The sequence below is a fragment of the Olea europaea genome, chromosome 21, assembly GCF_002742605.1.
Source record: "Olea europaea var. sylvestris chromosome 21, O_europaea_v1, whole genome shotgun sequence".
NCBI classification, from domain to species: Eukaryota; Viridiplantae; Streptophyta; class Magnoliopsida; order Lamiales; family Oleaceae; genus Olea; species Olea europaea.
In genome coordinates, this window is record NC_036257.1 from 12,723,345 (window position 1) to 12,746,964 (window position 23,620).

The 23,620-nt window shown below is 37.1% G+C and overlaps 1 protein-coding gene, 1 long non-coding RNA gene and 1 other non-coding gene across 3 annotated transcripts; 2 read left to right on the plus strand and 1 right to left on the minus strand.

The window, feature by feature from the left end:
- Nucleotides 1-5,124: 5,124 nt before the first annotated feature.
- LOC111370136 lies at nt 5,125-9,559 on the plus strand. Its single transcript, XM_022991835.1, has 3 exons — nt 5,125-5,313; nt 6,625-7,842; nt 8,786-9,559. Exons 1-3 carry the CDS (start codon nt 5,125-5,127, stop codon nt 9,557-9,559), a joined length of 2,181 nt encoding a protein of 726 aa, XP_022847603.1.
- Nucleotides 9,560-12,839: 3,280 nt separating this feature from the next.
- On the minus strand, nt 12,840-14,040 carry LOC111370724. Its single transcript, XR_002698485.1, has 2 exons — nt 13,882-14,040; nt 12,840-13,166 (listed from the first exon to the last, which is right to left on the minus strand). It is a non-coding gene; the product is annotated as an uncharacterized LOC111370724 (long non-coding RNA).
- A 4,217-nt stretch (nt 14,041-18,257) lies between these two features.
- On the plus strand, nt 18,258-18,329 carry TRNAH-GUG. Its single transcript has one exon. It is a non-coding gene; the product is annotated as a tRNA-His (tRNA).
- Nucleotides 18,330-23,620: the final 5,291 nt, after the last annotated feature.

Here is a 23,620-nt window from a genome sequence, read left to right on the forward strand (position 1 = left end):
TTCCCAAAATTTAATTTTATCTATCTTAAACCTTCAAATGGTGTCAATTTGAAAAATAAACCTTCAAAAATAATTTGGTCAGTTCACGTCCCACTAAAATGATTTACTTCAATTAAGTCCTTATTTGACTTTGACTTTGATCAGTCAAACATTTGACTTTGAATAACTAATATTGACCTTTGACTAGTATGAAATGGGGCGTAATACATTAGTCGATGGTCGAGCTTTGACTGAACTGAAACAGTACGAGGAGACATGTTCAAACACCTTAGTTTAGAACACATATAATTGAAGGCATTTGAAGCCCCTAAAAGAAAAGGAATTAGGGACTGACAAAGATCTAGTGTTGTGGGCAGATGGCGCCAAGAATAGAGGAACTGATGGTGATATCGAACGGATGGAAGAAGTAGAGGGATACCCATATGACTTCTTAGAATATCATCATGCAGAGGAAACAACGGAGGTGTATGCGATTGAAGGTCCTCCACCTTCAAATTGGGTTCTTCAAAAAATTCAAGATTTCAACAAGCTGGTTGGTGTGTCCTATGATGGTTATGAAAGTAGACTGTTACAATTATTTACGGAGTTGGAGGCCAGTAGGGGACAGGGGATGAGTATACTAGGCGGTAAAACAAGACGAAAAGGTGACCGTGAACTTAAGTGGCTCGAATGGTCAATAAATTAGTGGCAAGGGTGTCGAGTCAAAGAAAGGATTGCTTGGGAGGGATGACAAAGCGTTAAGATGATGCCAAAAATAATTAGTTAGAACGTATGGGGGCTTAATGTAGCAGAGAAAAGATTAGGGGTTCGAAATCTGCTAAGGGGATGGACGGCGGACTTAGTCTGTTTACAAGAAACTAAGTTGGAGTTCGTCTCGAGGGCTATTGTGAGCAGTTTATGGGGAGGACAGCATGTTGGGTATCAATATAAGGAATCATCAGGGGCCTCAGGAGGTGTGTTAGTCATGTGGGACACGAGAACTCTTGATATGGAGGAGGTTAGTGAAGGACTATTTTCTTTATCGCTTTCGTTCAGAAATGTTGAGAATGGATTTCATTGGACGTTTATAAGAGTTTATGGGCCTAATGATGACGAGAGTAGAAGTGGATTGTGGGATGAATTAGTGAGGATGATGGCTTGATGGAACATTCCAACTTATTTTGGGGGTGACTTTAATGTGACTCGATTTCCTACTGAGAGTTCAAGTGGTGGGAGATTAACAAAGGCAATGGAGGAGTTCTCAGATTTTATCAGGGAAAATATGTTGGTGGACTTGCCTTTGATTGGAGGAGACTTTACTTGGTCTTCTAATCGGGAGTAGCCTATTTTATCGGGAATAGATTGGTTCATGATTAGTGGGAAATGGGAGGAGAAGTACCGAGCGGTTACCCAGAGAAGATTAGGGAGGATGTATTCTGACCACTTCCCTATCTTACTGGCTGGGAATGCGAGGTGTAGTGTAAGAAGACCTTTTAGATTTGAGAAGATGTGGCTAAAAATAGAAGGCTTTAGGGAGCGTGTACGGGACTAGTGGGCATCTTACAATTTCAGGGGGTCTCTCAGTTATGTGTTCGATCAAAAATTGAAAGCCTTAAGGAGGGATATAAAGAGGTGGAATGAGGAGGTGGTGGGAGATGTAAACTGGCATAAAAACCAATATATGTTAGATATAGAAGAGCTAGATAAGAGGGAGGAGAGTCAAGGATTGGTAGGGGATGAAAGGGTGAGACGTGGAGAATTAAGGGGAGAGTTAGAGAGGTTGGTGGAGATGGAGGAAATAGCCTGGCATCAGAAATCTAATGTTAAGTGGTTGAAGGAGGGTGACAATGTACTCAGTTTTTCCATAGAGTTGCCAATTCTAACAAGCATAACAATTCTATCACCATGCTGGTGGTAGACGGAGTTACTTATGAAGATCTACAAGATAGGGACCCAAATGGTGAATTTCTATCAAAACTTGTAGCGTGAGCAGTTTGATTGGAGGCCAGAGTTGGAGGGGTTAGATTTCTCTACTATTACTGAGGAGGATGCAAGTTGGTTAGAGAGACCATTTGAGGAGGATGAGATTAGGGAGGTGGTATTCAGCATGAATGATGATAAAGCACCAGGTCTGGACGGATTCTCATTCTCATTTTATAAGGCTTGTTGGGAAGTGGTACGATCGAACATTGTGGACGTTCTTACTTATTTCTTTCAGTGTGGCAAATTCTTGAGAAGTTCTAATGTTACATTCATTGTGTTGATTCCAAGAAAATTAGAAGCATCAGATATTAAAGATTTTGGTCCGATCAGCTTAGTTAGCGGGGTGTACAAGATTATTGCAAAGCTGCTGGTTAACAGATTAAAGGAGGTGTTGGAAAAGGTGGTGTCTAAATTTCAGAATGCCTTCGTCAAAGGGCATCAGATATTAGATTCTGTACTTATAGCAAATGAATGCATTGACTCGAGATTGCGTAGAGGGATTCCAGGGATTTTATGTAAACTTGATATTCAGAAAGCTTATGATCACGTAAACTGAGGATTCCTTTTGTATATGCTCAGGCGATGTGACTTTAGGAACAAGTGGTGCCGTTGGATTCACTTTTGTATATCTACGGTCTCGTATTCGATTTTAGTAAATGGCACTCCTGAGGGTTATTTCCGGAGTAGTAGAAGCTTGAAACAAGGAGATCCGTTGTCTCCATTATTGTTTGTCATTGTCATGGAGGCTTTAAGTAGGATGATTGAGAAAGCTGTGGGAGAAAGTCTGTTGAAGGGGCTTTATGATTAACCAGTTACAGATATCCCATTTGCTATTTGCCGACGATACATTGATCTTTTATGATGCAGAGGCTCAGCAATTTAGGAACTTGCGCTGTGTGTTACTATGCTTTGAAGCTGTATCTGGATAGAAAATTAATTTGGGAAAATTTAAGGCCATCACAGTTGGGGATGTTGCTAATGTGGATGAGTTAGCGGCCATATTGGGTTATAGGACTGCGCAACTACCTATGTCCTATCTTGGGCTTCCCTTAGGAGTACGGTTTTAAAACATACACATTTGGAATAGTATTATGGAAAGGGTGGAGAGGAGGTTAGCGGGTTGGAAGCGTATGTACCTCTCAAAGGGAGGCCATCTTACACTCATCAAGTCCACTTTATCGAATCTACCCACTTACTTCTTGTCATTGTTTCCTATCCTTGTTACCGTGGTAAAAATATTAGAGAGGATTCAAAGAGAGTTTCTATGGGGAGGTTTAGGGGAGGGGAGGAAACTTCACCTGGTTAACCAGAGCGTAGTGTGTTCTTCCATAAAAATGGGGGGCCTCGAATTGAGTTTTGTATTGTTTAATAAGGCCTTGCTAGGTAAGTGAATGTGGCGATTCGGTGTGGAAAGGGAAAGCTTTTGAAGAGAAATTTTAGAGGCGAAATATGGTGTTCTAGAGGGGGGATGGTGCTCAGCCGAGAATTGTGGTTTTTATGGGGTGAATTTGTGGAGGTATATACGACGAGGGTGGAGAGAATTTCAGGATAGATTAATGTATGAGGTGGGGAATGGCAATATTATCAGATTCTGGGATGATTGTTAGTGTACAAATCGGCCATTAAGAGCGGAGTATCCTTCCCTATATCGTATTACTTTGATGCCGCAAGCTATGGTGTATGAAGTCTTACAGGTGCATAATGTGAATCCCAGCTGGAACATTGTTTTTGGGAGAGGTCTACAGTATTGGGAATTGGATGATTATGCACTACTCCTGACTTCTTTGTATGAGGTGCACGTCAGGGTGGGCGAAAGTGATCGTAGTAGGTGGAGGTTGCCACGCGATGACATTTTCTCAGTAAGCTCTTATTTTAAATCTTTATTGGAACCTGAGAAGAGTTCATTCCTACGGAAGAAGGTATGGCGTTGTAAATTGCCCCCTCAGATGGCATTTTTCCTATGGACGATTGTGAGGGGACGGGTGTTAACGGTGGATAACCTCCGATGCAGGGGTTTCTATGTTATGGAATGGTGCTATATGTGTCGGAGGAATGGAGAGACGATTGACCACTTGTTCATTCATTGTGACGTTGCTCGCACCCTTTGGAACGATATTTTGGCTGCTTAACACATGGATTGGGTATATCCACAGCGTATAAAGGATGTTTTGAAGGCATGGGGAAGAAGATTTCGTAATAAAGATAATAAGATTGTTTGGGACCTTGTCCCATGATGCATTATCTGGTGTATTTGAAGGGAGATAAATAGTTGCTGTTTCGACAATAATACACGGACAACAAAGCAGATTAAAGAATTGTTTTATCTGATACTGTATATTTGGTTTAATGATGTGGCTATTACTCGTATAGACGGGTTGTCCAATTTCATGTCGTTTCTGTCTTGTATTAATTGATAATACACTTCCTGTGTATTATCCATGATTAATAAAATATTTGATTACTTATAAAAAAAAAAAAAAAAATTTGTTGGCGTAGCTCCATTGATTAAAATCAGTTTTGACTGTCAAATTTTGGTCTTCGACATTTATCTAGTCATTGCCTTCTTGTGTTCTTTTCTCTCGCTTGGTGGGGCATTGTACGGATGACTATATAGGAATCTTATCCTTTTTTTCGTACAATGAGATTTGGTTTTTACTTCAATAAATATTATAAAATAAATAAAGAGATTCATTTTTGTATATATGTGTGTGTGTGTGTGTATTTGAGAATTCTGCATGGACTTGATAATAAATGTCATGGTCTCTTTGTAAAAGAGGATAGAACTTCTGCACTCAATAACAGTTCTTTTACAGTTCTACACTTGATAATATCATCTCCAGACCAAAGAGAAAGTGGACTCAAGAATTCGCAGAATACCTAGATACTCTTTTTATCCATGCATTGATTTGCTACCATTCTGTTTATCTCATTATCATTCCTCATCTTGATCTTTTAACAATATTGTCAAATTAAATAAATAAATAAACAAAATTTTCTAAAAATTGATCTTTCTGGTTCCAATGTTCAGTAATTTTGATTTGATGTGATTTTTTAGAACAATTGTACTCATGCTGCTGTACAAAGAACTCATTCTTGTTTCGTCTAATATATTTTCTCCATCTAATCAAAGACTTCCATAACATAGAGAATCAAGCTCTGAAAATGAGAAACTTTCTGCTTTACTGGCCTCTGCCTGCCAACGGTTATCATTGCTACTTCTGGGAAATCTTCTTCGTTCTTCAATTGCGAGCGGAGCCTGGCACTAGTAGGTGCGATGGCGTACCCTTTCTTCTTTTGGTTCCTGAAGGATCTTTTCCTTTGCTTGCTTATGTTTTGAATTGTTGTGGTAGAGTATTTATGTTTGTGAGGGTTATGCTACATATACATTATTGTGTCCACAAGGGTGTCCATAATGTATAAGTGACATAACATTATTGGAGAGTTGAAAAACATTTTTTCAACCCTCCAATCATGGAATTCCACATGTACATTATGGACATTCTTATGGATACCATAATGTATATGTAGAATTATTCATGTTTGTGCACTTGTAATTAAGAGAATCATTTTAAAGTATTGTTGAATTTGCATCACTTTTTATCTGACGTTTCATCACATTGAAATTCCAAACTTTGTCTGACTTTGATCTACTTGAGATCTGGATTGAGTAAACATCTTACAATTTTGTTGATCCTGTAGCTTTTTTCCTACTATAAACATACCAATGTTTGACTTCCCTGCAGAAGTCTAACCTTTTATTTGTTACTTCAAAATACCAAATTGATTTTCAATTGTAGTAATTGTGTGTCTGTGTCATGAAACCTGCTGCTATTTTTCTAATATTTGCCATAATTAGTTACATTTTTGGATAGATTTACTTGTGGTATAATTACTTAGTTCTATTATTGCCCATATAATGGATGGGCTGATATCTCTTTTTTCTTTTCTTTTTTTATGTTGAATTTCTCCCTTGGGAAATCTTAGGCTTTATATTATTTAATTATATTCCTTTAGTTATCTTTTTGTGCAAATGGGACATGAAACTTTGGTTTGCTTACGTATTTCCTTTTTGTCAAATTTTGTATCACACGCATTAATATTGTTTGGGTGAATTTCTGCAGTTGCATTTCTCATGGTTGATGAAATTCTCTGTACAGTTTGTATGAATGTGCAAGACACTAACTCTACATTACATGAAATAATTGCCTTTTGGCCAGCTCATTGTTTCTCCGAAGTGCTACGTTATGTTAGTGTGGTTATATCATAGGGCAAAATTTTCAACTGTGTTCTAATATAGCCCTTGTTTGAGCCCCATTTTTGAATAGTATAATGATGTGAAATGTGTGGTTAAAAAATAAAGAAAAGTTTTAGATTTTCGTGTAATATTATTTTATTGAATAATATGTGATTGAAATGATGTCAAAACACTATTTAAGATTTTCTCAAAAAAATGAGGCACAAACAAGGGCATAGTCTATAGGCCATCTTTAAATGCGAGGGAATTCAATGAAACAAATTTGGAAAAGTTCATACTTGGTGGAGAAAAGTCAAATGTTAGCATCTGACATATGAATCAAGAGTAGTTATTTGGTTTAGTTGGTCTATCAAGATTGTCAATTTTCCCTCGCGTTATCAAGTTTCAGGTTCATCTGCTACTGAAAGGACCAAGAGTCCGATTTTCCCATTTGGTTTGATCAGCATGCTTTTGATGCTGCAAGCACTGAGGAAAGCAAAAGATGGTCATCACAGCCATATTCTTCCTTTATCAGCTTCATGGAATCCAAATCTTTGTACAGAACATCGTCACACCCTGAACGGCAACGCCTACGACATCACCATTCTATTGAAGCGAATCTTGTTCCAAATATGCCGTTCACTTCATATCCTCCCACAGATGGCAGGTCACAGCAGGCTTCAGCAAGTAGTCAATCTAGCCACCCTAATCTTGCATATCGCCCAGGTGGGCACCAAATGGCAGCTGCTTCTTCCAATATTTCTTCTTTCTCTAATCCTCAGCTTCATGCGAATGCCTTATCTCACGGGTCACTGTATGGAGGAAATATTCCTCAGGTAACTCATGGCCAGCCAGTTAATAGTCAACTCCAGAACCAGTGGGAGAACCAACCTAGTTTATATCCTGTAGAGCGTCCTGGCCCAAACAAGATTTTTCAGCAACAGCAGTTACCCCATCAAAATGGTTTAATGCCTCCACAGCTGCACTCCCAGCCACACAGAGTTCAGCATCCGTTTCAGCCATCCTTTTTCCATCTATCGGGGTTGCTGCCTCAACTTCACAATCCTCACATTTCTGCATCACCGCCTTTGATAAATAACTCTGAGATGCTTGGATTAGCTGATATGAGAGATGCAAGGGCTATGTCAATGCTGAGAATTAGTGGGTGGCCAAAGTTCAAGTCCAAGTACATGACAGCCGATGAAATTGAAAACATTGTGAGAATGCAGCTTGCTACTACTCATAGCAATGATCCTTATATTGATGATTATTACTATCAAGCTTGTCTGGCCAAAAAATCTTCCGGTGCAAAGTTGAAACACCATTTCTGCCCATCTTATCTGCGTGATAAATTTTCCGGAGCTTGTTCTAACAAAGAGCCACATGCTTTTCTCCAGATCGATGCTCTTGGGAGGCTTTCCTTCTCTTCAATACGCAGGCCCCATCCACTTCTTGAAGTTGATTCCCCAAATTCATCTGGTAGTGGTAATGCTGAACTGTTTGAGAACCCTTTGGAACAGGAGCCAATGCTTGCGGCTAGAGTGACCATTGAGGATGGCATTTGCCTTCTCCTTCTTGTTGATGATATTGATAGATTCCTACAATTTAATCAGCTCCAAGATGGTGGTGCCCAGTTAAGGCAAAGGATTGTTGGAATTAATTGAATTTGATTTGGGTTTAAAATATTAAATGTAATATTTAATGATATGGGTCATTGCAATTAATTTGAGTGAATTGGAAAAGTCTCCAATATAGGCCCATATGTTGATAAGCCCATTTTAAGTGGTTTTTATATGGAAAGGAGTCCCACATCGAAAGTTTACAAGAAAATAGTCTTGTTTATATAGTGGGTTGTGTAAATAATATATAATTTAATATGTTACCTATCACTTGGCTAACTTTAGCTAGCCAAAGGCTAGTCACCACTAGCACCGTTCCCCGGACCCGGTCCCGGCACGCGCACGTCGCAAAGTACGCATTGGGCGCTTTAGAGGCGCACTTGGCACTTCGCACGTACGCATCGTCGCGGGGAGCTGGGGAGCCTTATAGTTTTCGGAAATGGACTCGTGGTTCGATGACGTGGCAGCACAAGGCTCGATGAGTAGGCATTCTAGGCCGTCAGATCATAAAAATAGTGCGATCCAATGGCTAAGACGAATCAGACCAAGTGGTGCACCAGTTCCTGAAATGTCACACACCTGTTCCATGAGACACTTCAATCTCTATAAATAGGGACCCCCATATTCGTTTTTTGACACACCAAATCAATTACGAATTCAATTGATTTCTAAATTCTTCTATCTCCATATTCTGCTCGTAAAAAATCTCTTATACTTCCGTCGTTATTCCGTTCAAGTACGATCATTCATTGGTTCGACCGACAAGGTTGGTATTGTGCAGTATCGACTTTGGAAGGAGCGTTGTATCTTGGGAGATAGACGTCCATAATCCCGTTTGCACTTCATTGGGGGGCGAAATCTGTCTTAAGGAGATTTGCTTACTTTATTGGCATACCTCGCTTCATTTACTGTCTATTTTTCTGCTTATTTTATTTCTTCTTTTGATTGCGTTAGTCGAATTTCTGACAACAGGAGGCACATCCTGTTAGAAGGTTTGGCATTATCCCTTCAGCTTATTGATCCTCCTGGGAAAAATGGCCACACAGTGGACTTGGCTCCTGAAGATGACCTTGACCTCTTAAGGTTAGTTTCTCTTCCTAAGGGCCGGAAGTTCCTATCAAGGTATCTTCAACTTCTTTCTCCAGGTGACGAACTCACTCGAGTAGTTTGCATGGCCCTTTTACATCATTTGAGATTCTTGTTTGGTGGCCTTCATGATGATCCTAGAGCTTCTGAACCAACTATCAACCTTGCAAGAGTCGTGTCATCTTGTGTCCACAGTATGGAGAGGCCTGCCTTGCATCCGTGGTTTTGTTCAGCTGAGCATCCTCCTCTGCGTCCCATTGGAAGCCTCAATAGAGATGGGGCATCTATTGTTCTCAAGTCTCTTCTCGAGAGGGCAACTGAGCTCCTGACAAACCCTCATGCTGCGGCCAACTGCTGCATTTCTAACAGAGAATTTTTGCAGGCCTCTTTTGATGCATTCTTTGGTCTCCTCACGAAATACTGCTTTAATAAATATGATTCTGTTATGAAATCCTTCCTCGCCCAAGCCTCATTAGAGACAGCTACTCTTGGGTCTGATGCAACCAGAGCCATCAGTAGAGAGATGCCGGTTGAGCTCTTACGAGCAAGTCTCCCTCATACAAGCGAGCCTCAGAGAAAACTGTTATTGGAATTCACACAGCGGTCCATGCCCATGTTGGGTCTTAGGGGTCAGGGCGGAGGGAGTGGTGGCTCTTGATAGTGTCGTGGTGCCCATTCCACTGTGAAATGAAGTAAATTGCAGGCTACTTAGTAGACAAGGTCATGGTTTCGACATATCAGCTGGTTTCAGTTTTTCTTATTACATCTTTTCAAGATAAAGGTTTCAGTTTTTCTTTTTACATCTTTTCAAGATAAAAGGGACATCGGTCCTGGCACGATGGTGGAAGTTTTAAGTAGGCCATTGACGAAATGTGTTGTCAGTATTTTAACTCGCGATCATATTTTGATGCTCTGCTTTGCATCCCTGTTAGTAATGGGGAATTATAGGTTAGAAATTTACAGTTGCAGATAGTTTTGCCCATATTGCCAAGCGTTTAGGTTGCAAGGTTGCCGAAAAGGTGTTTGTTACTATAATGCATATGATAAGTTCATTATTTCTACTTTGCTCATGTATTCCTATTCCAGTAGACTAATTGAATCCTAATGTTGTTTTTGTTTGATTTCGAAAGCAATAAGATCTTATTATAGCCACACCAAAGGAACATCTACACAAGGTTGTTAAAATTGCGATTTGCAGTCATTCATATATGGTCTGAAAACAATAAATGAGCGATATAGTGTGTGCAATCTTATGGTTATATGATCTCAAGATGATGATCATATGATTTGATAATCTCAAGATAATAAAAAGGAGCTAATCTAGTGAAAGATAGCAACCTTACAAAATCATAATGGATTGTTTAGGAGCTTGTGCAATGAAGGGCGTTGGGAGGTGGCAAAATGAACATCTTGCACAGATGGTTAGAGATGAACGCGAGCCATCTATAGTCACGTGTAATATATTGATTTATTCCCTTGCGCTTCATGTGCGAACAGATGAGGCACTCTGAGGTAGTTGATCGGCTATATATAGATGGACAATTCAAAATCACTGCAGCTAGTTATAACCCAATTATTGCTAGTCTTTGCAAGGAGAGAGAGGTAGACGGGGTAGTTACATAGTCTGGACCAAATGATTCATCGACATTGTAGTCCTAATGAGGAAACATATAATGCTGTTGCTGTGCTATGCAAGGAGGGAATGGTGCAAAAGGCGTTTTCAATTATCCGAACTTTGAGAAATAAACAGATGTCCTCTATTCATGGCTTCTACATAAATGTCATCTCAAGTTTATGCAGGAAAGACCACTTATCCAGCATTTCAGCTTCTGTATGAGATCGCAGAATCTGGATTTAATCCCAACTCTTACACATATTCGTCTTCGATTAGAAGTTTGTGCATGGGGAGAATGTTGGGTGCTGCCGTGGATGTATTTAGGGTAATGGAAGAAAGTGGCTACCAGCCTGATGTTGACAATGTCAATGCACTTGTGCTTGGTTTACCGTTTATGCGAATCTCACAAAACAGACTTGTCTGTGGAAGTGTTCGAAACAATTGAGAAGGGCTATATGCCTAATGACACAACTTATACGATTTTAGTGGAAGAAATCATTCACGACGAAGAAAAGGAAATGGGCAGTCGTTTTGAAAAAGCTGCATCTAAAACAAGTTGATTAATGTCCAAAAGTGTTTTAAAGATATAACATTTACAAGGCATTTTACATTCATTTTGTATAAATTCACTAGTGTTAGTCTGTAATTTCAATTCTCTTGTAATGAATTCAATTTGCATAAAAAAAATACATGATTAAAAAGTGCAATTAATCTAAATACGTATTTATATACATGTCAGCATGACTATTATACTTTTGAAAGAGTATTTATTTGATATATTTCACATGTATTTCCAATGTAGAACAAATGGAGCAAGTGGAGGAAAAAATGTTGAAAGTTAAGAATGGTGAGCTGTCTCGAGTAAAGATGGAACTGTTTCGGTTAAATGACCATAACTTGAGCTGTAGTTATCGAACCAAGGTGATTCAAGTTGGGTTGGAAAGATAAAATATGTATCTAAAACTTTTATATTTCGCAAGAAGTCAAATTCGCATCATAGGGTAGTCAAAATTACCGAGCAAAATCCAAGTTGTTACCAGTCGAATACAGCTTTTTTACCTATGAGCAGTACTCATTGTTTTTGCCATATTTGGAGTTGCAAAGATCCAATGAACCTGATATTTGCACTAATGGAAAAATAACTCAAGTAGCAACAACTTATCTTTTGATTAAAAGTCCAAATTCGCTGCACAATATCTGAAAATTGGTATCAAGTTGCATGTTCCAGCTATCTTCAAGCTGAACAAAAACAAGTTGCATTGTTCACTTGCATGTTGGATGTTCCTTTGCCTATAAAATGAGATCTTGGTCAAGAGTTTGGGGGCATCAATTCCTCTTTGTCATATTCTAGTTTCCTTCATTTTCTTTGTAACATTTCATTATATATTTCTAAAACTTTAGCTAAAGCTAGGGGTGAAACTTTGATGAATCTTGTCTTTCATCTTTCACTTTGTTCTTCAATGTTCATCTTCTTATTTGGTTGAAATAAATGTTCTACAAATGTTTTTGGTTTGTTAGAAACTTTGATTTATTGTTGATAATTTTGGCACAACAAATGTTTATATAATCTCTACCTATCAATAACTTATTTTGACATATTCTCTCAAACAATTATCACGAACTATCTTTTAGCATGCTTGTGATCAATGTTCTATCTTTCATATGAGATCACTCCCTAGTTGATTTTCATATCAGTTAAATAAAAGATCAAGAGTAATTTCTACTCATTTATGCAAACTGAATCCCCAACGCTTTAGTTCTTCTTCATCGTATTTTCATCAACTATTAACTACTCATAGACTACTTTATTTCCTTCCATTTTTCTGTGGTTCAACCTTGGACTTCCAAGTTTACTACTTGAGACAACCTGCACTTGGGTTTACAACCTTAAAATTGTAGCACAAGTCATGAGTCAGGATACAGTAGAAGGGATCTCTATGCAATATGACCTTTAAATTCGAATGCAGAAAGCAACATGGGGAGAGGAAGCAAGTGATTACACTGGATTTATATCATGGTATCGCTACAACTGCAAATGTAGGTGGCTAGATGGAGAGATTTGTAACAAGAATATTTCGATGATCATTTCTGGTTCAGTTGATGTTATAACGCAAAGAATTTGCAGAATTGACACTCATTTTAAAGTTTTACCATAGTAGCTTCTTCCAATCTCTTCTTGCTAATATAGTCAAAACAATCACTAACAGGAGTAGGGAAGAAGGGAAGAATGAAGAAAGAAATAGGACATAATCACTGCAGAATATCAGAAATTAGAACGACACAGGCCTTAAAAAGGAATGAAATGAAAGAACGAAGCCACAAATGATATCCGAAACGCCCATGCATCTATTCATAAACGGATTTAATACAAATGTCATGTGCTCTTTTAGTTCGGTAACATGAAAGTAGACAGTAAAAGCTCGCAAGTTAACCTAAACTTCCACAAAGATGAAACTACAAAACACGAGAGTAGGAACAAACAAGACAGCCCCATCAACAGAACTTTCTTCCACTTTTCTTGGTCGTTAGGCAGCCAGTTAAGAAGAAATGGTTCATGCAAAAGAAGCCTTCTCACTATCCTCCTCTACTTAGATCTTTGTCTCATCTTTCGGCGCTTCCTCTTCAACCTCCTCATTCGCTTCTTCTTCCACTATAAAATGAATGAAAACTTGGCTTAGCATCCACAAAAGGCTAAAGCTATAAGAGAGCCAGCTCATGACAAAACATTATCCTACTGTTCCTATCACATAATTTACAACCTTTTTAGCTAACCAACCACAGTATCATTGTTAACAACTCAAAATTTAATAATCCGCAATAAAAAAAAATTTCATCTAGTTAAACCTACATCTCGTATTTCCAGTTTCAAAGTGAAACGTATTCTTAATTTAGCTCTCATTTTACTTCTTTTTTCTCCAGTAAAGACACCTTATTTTAGATTGAGAAGGGAAAAGCTAGCCAAATTAGTACGTAGAGCTACGCATAATCAAGAAATGGTAAATAATCCAAAAGCACTTGGAATAATCAAATCTAAATATGTTCTCTATAGTATAGGATATGAAATAGATCGCATTCACTAGCAAGTAGAATAGTCTAACATCATATAGCACAACAAGCCCGATTCCATTCGCACAACTAGAACAAGAACGTTCTAAGCCAATTAATCAATAAAACTATAAACCATCTTTAAGAAATTACAAGTAGAAACAAAATATCACCGATCACGGTAAGAAAAAAATATTAATAAAACACTAGGAAATCGATAATTATATTACAAAAAAAAAAAGAAAAAAATAAGACATAATTGATAGTGACTGTGCATTAAGAGTGACTGTATTGAAAATAATTGGGAAATTTCCGCTAACCTTAGCTCTCATGTTGGTTCTCCCTGTTGGCGCCGATCCTACAGATGAGACTGGCGGTGTTATTGTAAGGGAACGGAATTATTTCTTCTAGCTGCTATTTCGTTCAATACCCTAATTTCCTAAGCAATTTTTTCTCGTGAAGGGCTGGCCCATATTGTTTGGTTCGGTAAGAGCCCGCTAAATGATGGGTCCTGTACCTTTTTCAAATATAAGATCTTAACAATTCACCATTTCATTTTTAAGAAATAAGGTTCCATCTTTCAAAAATAGATGATTAACATTGTTTATTATATATTATTAAAGTCAATTAATATACAAAAATTAATATACAACCCACCCATCCCTACGCCCACTCCATCCATTACCATATTTGGATTTTTAGAGACAGTCTTCTCTATCTCTATCTCCTCTCTTCTCTCTCCCCCTCTTCATTTCGATAGCAGCGGCGGCAGCTCTGATGATGACTCTAGTGATGATGTCGACCACGTTGTCGACGATTGTCCCAATGATGATGTCCAAATTTGGGGTTTTTTTTGTGGTTGTTGGTGTTGTGCAAATGTCGATAATGGTGAGATGTTGCCGAAATTCTATAGTGGTTGTCAAATTTTTGATAGGTGATTGTACATTTACCTGTGATATCAATCTAGTTGGCCAATGACCAATTCCATTAGGTCTATGACTAGTTGACAATGATCCGTTACCAATAAAATATGACCCGCTACTTGATAACTTCTGTCTTTGATCTATAACATGTACTGTGGACCATACATTTGAATATGTGACTTGTTATCATTGGAAATGTACATTTGTTTTGTGACCAGATCGGACCAATTAAAATTGATATGTAACTTGTTTACACTGATTTGTGACTATATGATATGTGACCTAGTAGATGTGCAAATTAAAACATGACCAATAGCATCGTCGACACCAGTCCACCACCACCAAAACTCTAGATCAAAATCTAATTCATTCCAATACCTAAAACCCTAAATCCTAAATTCCCCATAACCTCCCAACACCAGCACCACATCGCCACCTACACCATCACCATCCACACAATAAATCTAGTCAGAGAAACAAAAACCCAACACATATAACAAATTTGGTCAAAGAAAACAAGATCAACCACATGGATAATGACCTGTGACCATCGACGCTAATGACCTAAATAATTGGTCACAAAACCTCTTTGTACAACCACAATCCAATCCAACCCAACCGTCTTTGATATCTGACATGTGGAAATATATTGATGACTTATACACAATGAACCTCTGACCTTGGTCGCCAACCCTCCTTATACAACCCCAATTCAACTTAGATCCAACGCCATCACCACCACCTGCACCGTCAACACCACCATAGCTCATCGAATAAAAAAACCACCAAAACTCTAACATAATGACCACTATATCATCACCACGACCACCATTTGCAAAATTGCAAACAAGAAAACTATCAAGGACCAAAGCAAATCACCAATGACTAAAACAACCAAGAAACCACCAAAGCGACAATTGATTCAAATTGCAGGAGATTTTGACTAGAATTAGCCACCAAGAGTAGGATGGAATTTGTGCAAAATCCAGCTTACACAGTGATGCCCATGATCGCGTGCACCATTACATTGGTTAATTCACACCTAGACGACCTCAACCAAGGACAAACATCAACCAAAACATTATTCCAGCTAAAATCAGCCACCAAGGACTGAAGAGAAATTTGTGCAAAATTAGGCCTCCATTAGATGCCCATGATCACGAACCACTACAAGTGGTTAATCCACACCAAGACGACCTCAACCATGGACAAACATCAACCAAAATAGCCTTCAATCGATGTTTAGAAAATCTTATTCTTGTTTTTCAGTTGCAGAATCCAGTAAAAGCAAGGGCATCGACGAAGGTACATGCCACTTTGCATGAAGGTAAAGTCACTTCTTATGGCGATAGTGCATGATTGTGCCACCAAAATAGAGAATGGGGGGAGAGAGAGAGAGAGAGAGAGAGAGAGAGAGAGAGAGAGAGAGAGAGAGAGAGAGTTGTTTTTTTTTCTTATTCTTGGGGGGAGAGAGAGAGAGAGAGAGAGAGAGAGAGAGAGAGAGAGAGAGAGAGAGTTGTTTTTAATTTTTATTCTTTTAATATAGCATTTATTTAATAAATAGTAAATAATTAATTATCATGAGTTTGAAAGATGAAACTTAAAATCTTATTTATGAAGTTGAATCTTAAAAAGTGTGTTTCCATTTATTTCAACTTTATTTATTTCGTTTTTTTTTATATCTTTATCTTGTAATTTTTACTTTCATGGGAAAAAATATATTTTGTAATTTCTTGTTTTGTTTTTCTAAAAACTAAACTAAGAAAATAATTAAACAAATTCAAGATAGACTTTAAGAGAATCGGCTTTAACTATACTGAAAAAATAATAAGTAAGACAAAGAATCAAATGAGTGTTCAGTAAAAAAAATTATTTTAGAGTTGATGTAGGTTTTAAAATCGATATATGTTAAATTCGAGCAATCTACTTTCCTTTCATCAAAGTAAATGAACCTAATATTAAATAATAATAAAAAAACTACGAGTTCAAATAACAAGATTTAGTTAACATCTTTTCCGGCAAAAGTAATTTTGTATATCTTATGTAATGTTTCACGTCATTTTATATGTTGTATCCTTTTATGTAACATTATATTGTATTACTTGCATTGATTGTTGTAATGCTTGTATAATATTTTGTTATGTGATCATACACATTTCACATTTGAATCTTGGAGGACTAGATAAAAAGTCGTGAGGGGATAAATGGACAAATGTCCAATTAAAGCGGACAATACGTATGATATAAAGATTTGGGCATAAAAATAGGATCGTTACAAAAATTGTGTGAACTATGTAGTTAAATTTAATTGTTAACTGTCTCTTACCAAATAGAAAGTAAAATTTATTAAATAACTTCACTATTTAAAACATGCATATAAAATTTGTTAAAGAATTTATAATAAAAGACATCATACTGTAAAAGAAGTGAAATTGTTTATTACCAAGAACAACTTGGGTTTAAGTTTTACTAAAATTAAAGTATTTATAGAAAGAATTATTTAATTTTTATTCTCATATTTCACTGGTGGTTTAACAACATAATAAAAGTCTCCATCGATCAGACATTAATTATTATTTATAGGAAAAATGATTTAGCTAACTACACCAATATCAGCAGCTATTTTCAGAATTTCCAAACAACCAACCAGAGTCATAACCAAAGAATAAAACAAAATGAAAAATCAAAGTCAAAACCAAACTGAACCTATTTTCACCAATATCAAACATAATTTTCAACCCTGGGATTGAACTCCATCTATAAATACTCCAAATGCAGTTTGTTTTCCATCATCAAATTCAAAACTTCTCTATTCCCAACTGATAAAGGAAAAAAAAAATAAAGAAACTTCATTTTAATCTTCAAACAATCATGGCTAGAAGCTTTTACACTTGCATTTTCATCCTCGCGGTTATAGCCGTCACCAGCGATAAAAAATGCGAGGCTGCGCGTACTCTCCTGCAATCATTGCCTCCTCCTCTACCGGGAATGCCAACTATTCCAACATTACCAAAGCCAACTTTGCCACCAATGCCACCAGTTCCCACCATCCCGAGTTTCCCAAAACTGGCCGTGCCACCAATGCCTTCCATTCCAGCCATCCCGACACAGCCAACTATTCCAACCATTCCCGGCATGCCCAAGGTCGCATTGCCCCCAATGCCTTCATTCCCCTCCATCCCAAACATCCCTTCGATTCCTACCATCCCTGTCTTGTCTCCACCACCTTCCAAGTAAACTGTCAGTAGTATTTTCTCGATACCTCCCGATGCTCCCATGGTGGCTATGATTAGAATAGACAGACCTCATGCTGGCGTAAAAGGAGATTTGTTCCTTTGTGATTTTCATGCATTTCAGTCTCTATATATGTTTTCTGTTTTCTTTGGGTGACATCAGTCAACCAGTGTTTATGTATTGTATTCCATCTTTATGTTTTCTACGTATATACATTTTACATTTTCTCATATATCAAATACAAATGCACTGCGCCCATCAAATGCCACAGATTAATGAAAGGAATAGATAAAAATAGAACATTGACATAAACAACTAGACAAGAGTGAATGAGTAAATTGTCCTATAATTGGAGGGATGAAAGCAAGCTGAAGGGAACTTGTTTTACATTGATTTTGAAAGGTGAAGATGTTGGGTCTCAATTTCTTTAAATGGGTTTGGGAAGGATAACAAAGTCTTGCGGAAAGTAACGATGTTAATGACGGTATGCATAGGAGGAAATGTGTGAAATAAATAATATCAAGCCAAGAGACAACAAAGTGGCTGTAGTTTAGTGGTAAGAATTCCACGTTGTGGCCGTGGAGACCTGGGCTCGAATCCCACCAGCCACATTTACTTTTTCTTTTTTTCTCATTCTCCTGCCCCCCACTCTTTCATCAACGGGCTAAATCCGGCCCAAAGCCTGAAGCCCAATAATTACGGAACCACGGCCCAAATAGTGATCCAAAAATACCTTAATTTGTCTTCCTAATGCCAACACTGTCATTTCAAAAGTTAGATAAAAATTTAAGTTAAAGTCAGCAATTAATTTTAATCACATATTTTTATAGAGTTTACAATATTTTAACTACAAAATCTATTAAAATTTAAATTTTTATCTGAACCAAACAAGAGCCCAGTATATTCCCTGGTACACGCGGGAAAATGATGGTACGTATTTGTCATTTCCATAGGTCTTTCAAAATTGTAGGAAGAGAAAACAGGTAATGATTATTCATTTGATTTCTCTTCCATTTTGCAAATGCCTTAGCCAACTATGGAAAATAAATAGTCGATTTGTCCGTAAAAACTTTAAAAAAAGGTGAACGATCAATCATTTCTATAATTGACTTTTATATAAAGAGATTTGGCTTGAGTAAGTTGATGGTTGTGATTGAACTCGTAAAGAAATAATTTGTGCAAATAGATTTTAGGTGTAAGTCGCAAATCCTCAAATGATGATTCTCTTTTTGTTTACTTGACAAAGGCGTCGAGTCGATATGTAATCAAGACAATTTCAATGTGCTATCATTGTCTTACATAAAAATGTTCTCGTATGTTATTGTAGCAAGTGCATTAGCCTAAGATGATTAGTGCATTTATCATGAAGAAAATGAGAAATTAGGTCCTTAAACATGTTGCTTACGAAATGTTTGGCTAGATTAGCCTATCTTGTTCTGCCTATATTCTTCCATATAATCAAACAGAGTTTCGACTTAAAGTTGAACTAGGAATATTTAGTTGTTTACCATGCAAGGTCTATATTCTAATTCTTTGCCATATTGTTACACCCAATGACCCAAAGCGAGTTAATATCAATCGAGTAAACGCTGAAACTGAATTATAAAATATAAAAAGGAGCTTGTAAACTAACATAAAACCGACAAGAAATTGTTCAAGAACTCAATTGGGGACCAAAAAGAAAAGGAACCGCACTTTTAAAAATAATATAATCTAGCATTCTTTTGTTGATATTTACAAATTAGTTTTTCCATTCTCCCAGCTTGTTACCAATTTTTTTTTTTATTTTGTTGGCACCCTGTCTCTGACAAATTCTACCTCTCTAGTAGGGATGCCAATAAATCGAGTCGTAAGTCGAAACTCGAGGTTCAGGCTCGGTTCGAGTAAAATTAAGTCGATTTTTTTTCCCCGAGCCGGGCCAAGCAAAAATTCAACCAAAAAAATCGAAACTCGACTCAAGCTTTCGACCTTACCCAGCCAAACAGGCTCTCTTTTTTTTATTTATTTATTTTTATTTTTAATAACACATAGACAACTGCCTTTAAATTAGGCAGCTGTGTGTTGCCCTTTTTAAAGGCAGTACAAGTTGGATTTTTTTTTTTTAATAAATAATGGCAACGGCACGCTATTGCTGTTATAATCCATTATTTCTTACATAAGATTTACAAATATTCGTCTTTGAATTTTTCCACCTCAATCACTACCTAGTGTTCGTTTTTCATATAATCATCCAAGAGCTCTCGCTGCCCTTGATAATTGCCATCAACATATCTAAAATGTAAACATATGACAAAAATGAACAATAGTCTCATGAGTAGAATTGTGTTGTATATGTATGCGTATGCATTACATGTTCTTATTTGGGCCCATGATTTGCGACCATCGCAGAGACGGATGGAGGGGGTTGGGCTGGGCTGTAGGCCCCCTCCCCACACTCAGGCCCAAGAGCTTTTTTTAAAGGTATTTTTTATTTTTTATTTTTGGTAAAAAATCAGTTTTTTATTTGTAAAAAAAAAAAAATTTCCACGTAGTAGCTCAGTTTGAAATTTTGTAACCCAATCTTGGATCCAATCCTGAATTCGTCCCTGGACCATCGTATACTGTTAGAGATCTAGTAATCATAATAATAAAGACCCATAATTTGACCATTGGATCCACATAAAGACTTCGAGAAGTCAGCCAACACAATAAGTATACCAATTTTGTTAGATCGGTAGTAGCATCACATGGTACACACGTGTATATATATATATATATAGATATTTATATTTTTTTTTATTTTTTTTTTTTTTTTTTTTTTTTTTTTTTTTTTTTTTTTTTTCTCTCTCTCTCTCTCTCTCTCTCTCTCTCTCTCTCTCTCTCTCTCATTTGCTTTAAATGAAACTAAGGATACAATAGTCATTTTATTCAAATTTTGATTATATAATGGTTAAATTGACGATTTGCATCACAAAAGGACCTTAAGCGTACACGTTTGAAAGATTTGGGATCCTGATTGCAAGAAATGAAAACACCCCATCTTCACATTGCTCAAAGGTTTATTAACCCCTTATAAAATTAAAGATTAACATGAAAAGAAAATTTTGGATTGTTACAAATATTGTCTCTCCTGATCCATTTTTATTTTTATATTTTAAAATTTAAATCGTATTTAAAATGTTGTCTTTCTGGCACGGGACATAGGAGGATCATCCGGGTCCTTGATCCTACCCCATTCTATTGTCCTACTTATTAATCCTTTGTTCAATCGAATTTATAAATTATTTATAAAATGTCAAACTTTATTTTTCAACCTCAAATTACAATAAACTTTCAAATATATCAGCATATTCACAATTTATTTATATCTATTTATAAATTAAATAATTTATATATTCTTTCAACACTGAAGCTTATGTGCATGTTTAGTTCTAATTTTTCACCCAAATTTTGATCAATACTTTTCTAAGTTAGCCGTCATTTTTGACCTCTTCTCTCATATGAAGGACTCATTTTTTCTCTAACAATCAAAAAATCAATTATCGTAATCATTACCGAACAAATCCTATATAAGACGAATTGAAAAAGAAGGCAATCTTATCAGGAAGATAAGATATTTTGAATTTTGAAGTGAATGGAAATTTTTTTGAATGAAGACCATTTTCCTTTTTAGAGCACAATGAAATTTTTTTCACCGAGTTAGTTTTCTACTCTAATTAGTAAAAATAAAAATAAATAAATAAAGGGTTACCTAAAAAAATAAGACTTTGCTTTTCAAGCCACGTCACCTGATATATTGACGAAAGGGGCCCCTTTCAAATACTCATTGAATTGACCAGTTTCAAGCCACGTCACCTGCAATTTTCTGTTATTTATGTTAGGGAAAATTGCAACTGAGGTACCAAACCTTTCGTTTATTAGCAGACTTTGCTCAAACCTTTAGTTTGTGCCACCGAAGGTACCAAACCTTCAAAAAATGCGCACCCAGAGTCCAAATTGACAGAAACCGTTAATTTGACCATCAAAATAGTTAGTTGACCCCAAAATTGACATTGACCAAAATTTTGATTGATTTTTAAAGGGTCAAATACGTAACTTTCTATTTTTCATATAAAAAATTAAAATAAAAGAAATATACTTCATCTTCTCCACTTCACTCTACAAACATCCACCCCAAAACCAAAAACCAGGAACCACTCACTTCCCTACCTACTAGCCGATCGCCCAATGCTACCCCTTCAACGCCAGTTAACCGCCCAACGCCATCCCTTCACTGCCTTCAAATTCTCCAAATAAACAGTCGATCGCCCAATGCCATACACATTGCTGCTCTGCCTTGCGCAGCCTTGTTATTTTCGCCTATCACCTCAAACAACGGCTTGACAAACAGCGATGCCATCCCATCACTCCCTCCTCCACCCTTCAAGTACAGTGCAGACATCGAGCCAACTGTATCGCAGTATGCCTCCCTAACCTGGGCATCTGAATCCTTCAGCCTCATTGCCAAATGAGACGATAAAGAAGATGAAGATGAAGCAGAAGACGATCTCGGAGGGCCCGATTGGTTGGAAGGATTTGAGGGTTTTGAAGATTTTTGGGAGCTCATTTTTAATGAAATTTTTGGTCAGAAGTCTCGAAACAAATTTGATGGGAGATTTTTCTGCTTCTCCTCAATGATTGTAACTGCATACTAACTAAATCCAGTTTTCTCTTCGACGTCACAATTGTATCTTCAATCATCTGAAATACAAATTTCAGCCAAAAATAAAGGGAAAAAATCATATCTAAAATTCATAAAAACGAAAATTCCAAATTCATAAAATTGGGTTTGGCTCTAGGATTGGAGAAGAAGGGAAATGTGGCGCAAATTCTTGTAATGACTGGAGGTTGAGACGGTGGTGCTGGCTGTGGCGGTGGACGGTGACGGTGGTGGTTTTTGGGGCTCTGGGATTGGGGGAGAAGGGAAGGGTGGTGGGTGGTTTTATATTTTGATTTTTTAAATTTAATTATTAATAAATATTATAATTGTCTTTTTTGTTAAAAAAATGTAAAGTTACAATTTTAACCTTAAAAAATCAGTCAAAATTTTGGTCAATGTCAATTTTGGGGTCAACTAACGGTTTTGATGGTCAAACTAACGGTTTCTGTCAATTTGGACTCCGGGTGTGCATTTTTTGAAGGTTTGATACCTTCGGTGGCACAAACTAAAGGTTTGGACAAAGTCTGTTAATAAACGAAAGGTTTGGTACCTCAAATGCAATTTTCCCTTTATATTATCCCCATTAAAGCCAGTACATACGACACAAAACAACACTATTCACAATCTGTACCCAAACCCTAACTAACTACAGAATTCTTCTCCCTTTCTGCATCACTCTCGTAACGGCGAAACAGGAAATTTTCTGTTAAAGTGTTGCAGGTGATTGTATAATTTTATTTTTCCTGAGATATTTTTGATTTAATATTTCTAGTGATTTTATTTGTGTTGGTAATATATAGAGTTGCATGATTACTGGAAATGGCATCAGCATGCGTGAATAACATTGGAATGTCGCCGGATAATTTTCTGGACTGTCCTACTTCAAAGTATCCGTCGAACGGGTGGCAAAGCCCTAGGATCTCATTCAAACGTGACTTAGCCGATGAGGAGGCGTCAAAAGCTGGCGTAGTTAAGGCACCAGCTAAAACTGGAGCTGCATCGGATAATTCAGTTGTGGAGAAGTCAAAAAAATCAGATCCAGAAGTATCTGGCGAGGTTTTTGAGTTCCGACTCGAAGATACGGTCACAATGCTCCCCGCCGACGAGTTGTTCTCCGATGGGAAGCTCAGGCCATTGCAGCTCTCTTCCATTCAGAAATCGATAATGTCAGTGCCAACGATATCTGAGGTCAGATCGCCGGACACTCCAAATCTGCGCATTAGA

Bases quoted from the DNA above. Each gene is read 5' to 3' on its own strand.
- LOC111370136 (XM_022991835.1), top strand. From the start codon at position 5,125: ATGAGAAACTTTCTGCTTTACTGGCCTCTGCCTGCCAACGGTTATCAT. The intron at 5,314-6,624 runs GTATTTATGTTT...TGCTACTGAAAG, and splicing joins TTTTGAATTGTTGTGGTAGA to GACCAAGAGTCCGATTTTCC. The intron at 7,843-8,785 runs ATTGTTGGAATT...ATTTCTGACAAC, and splicing joins GTGCCCAGTTAAGGCAAAGG to AGGAGGCACATCCTGTTAGA.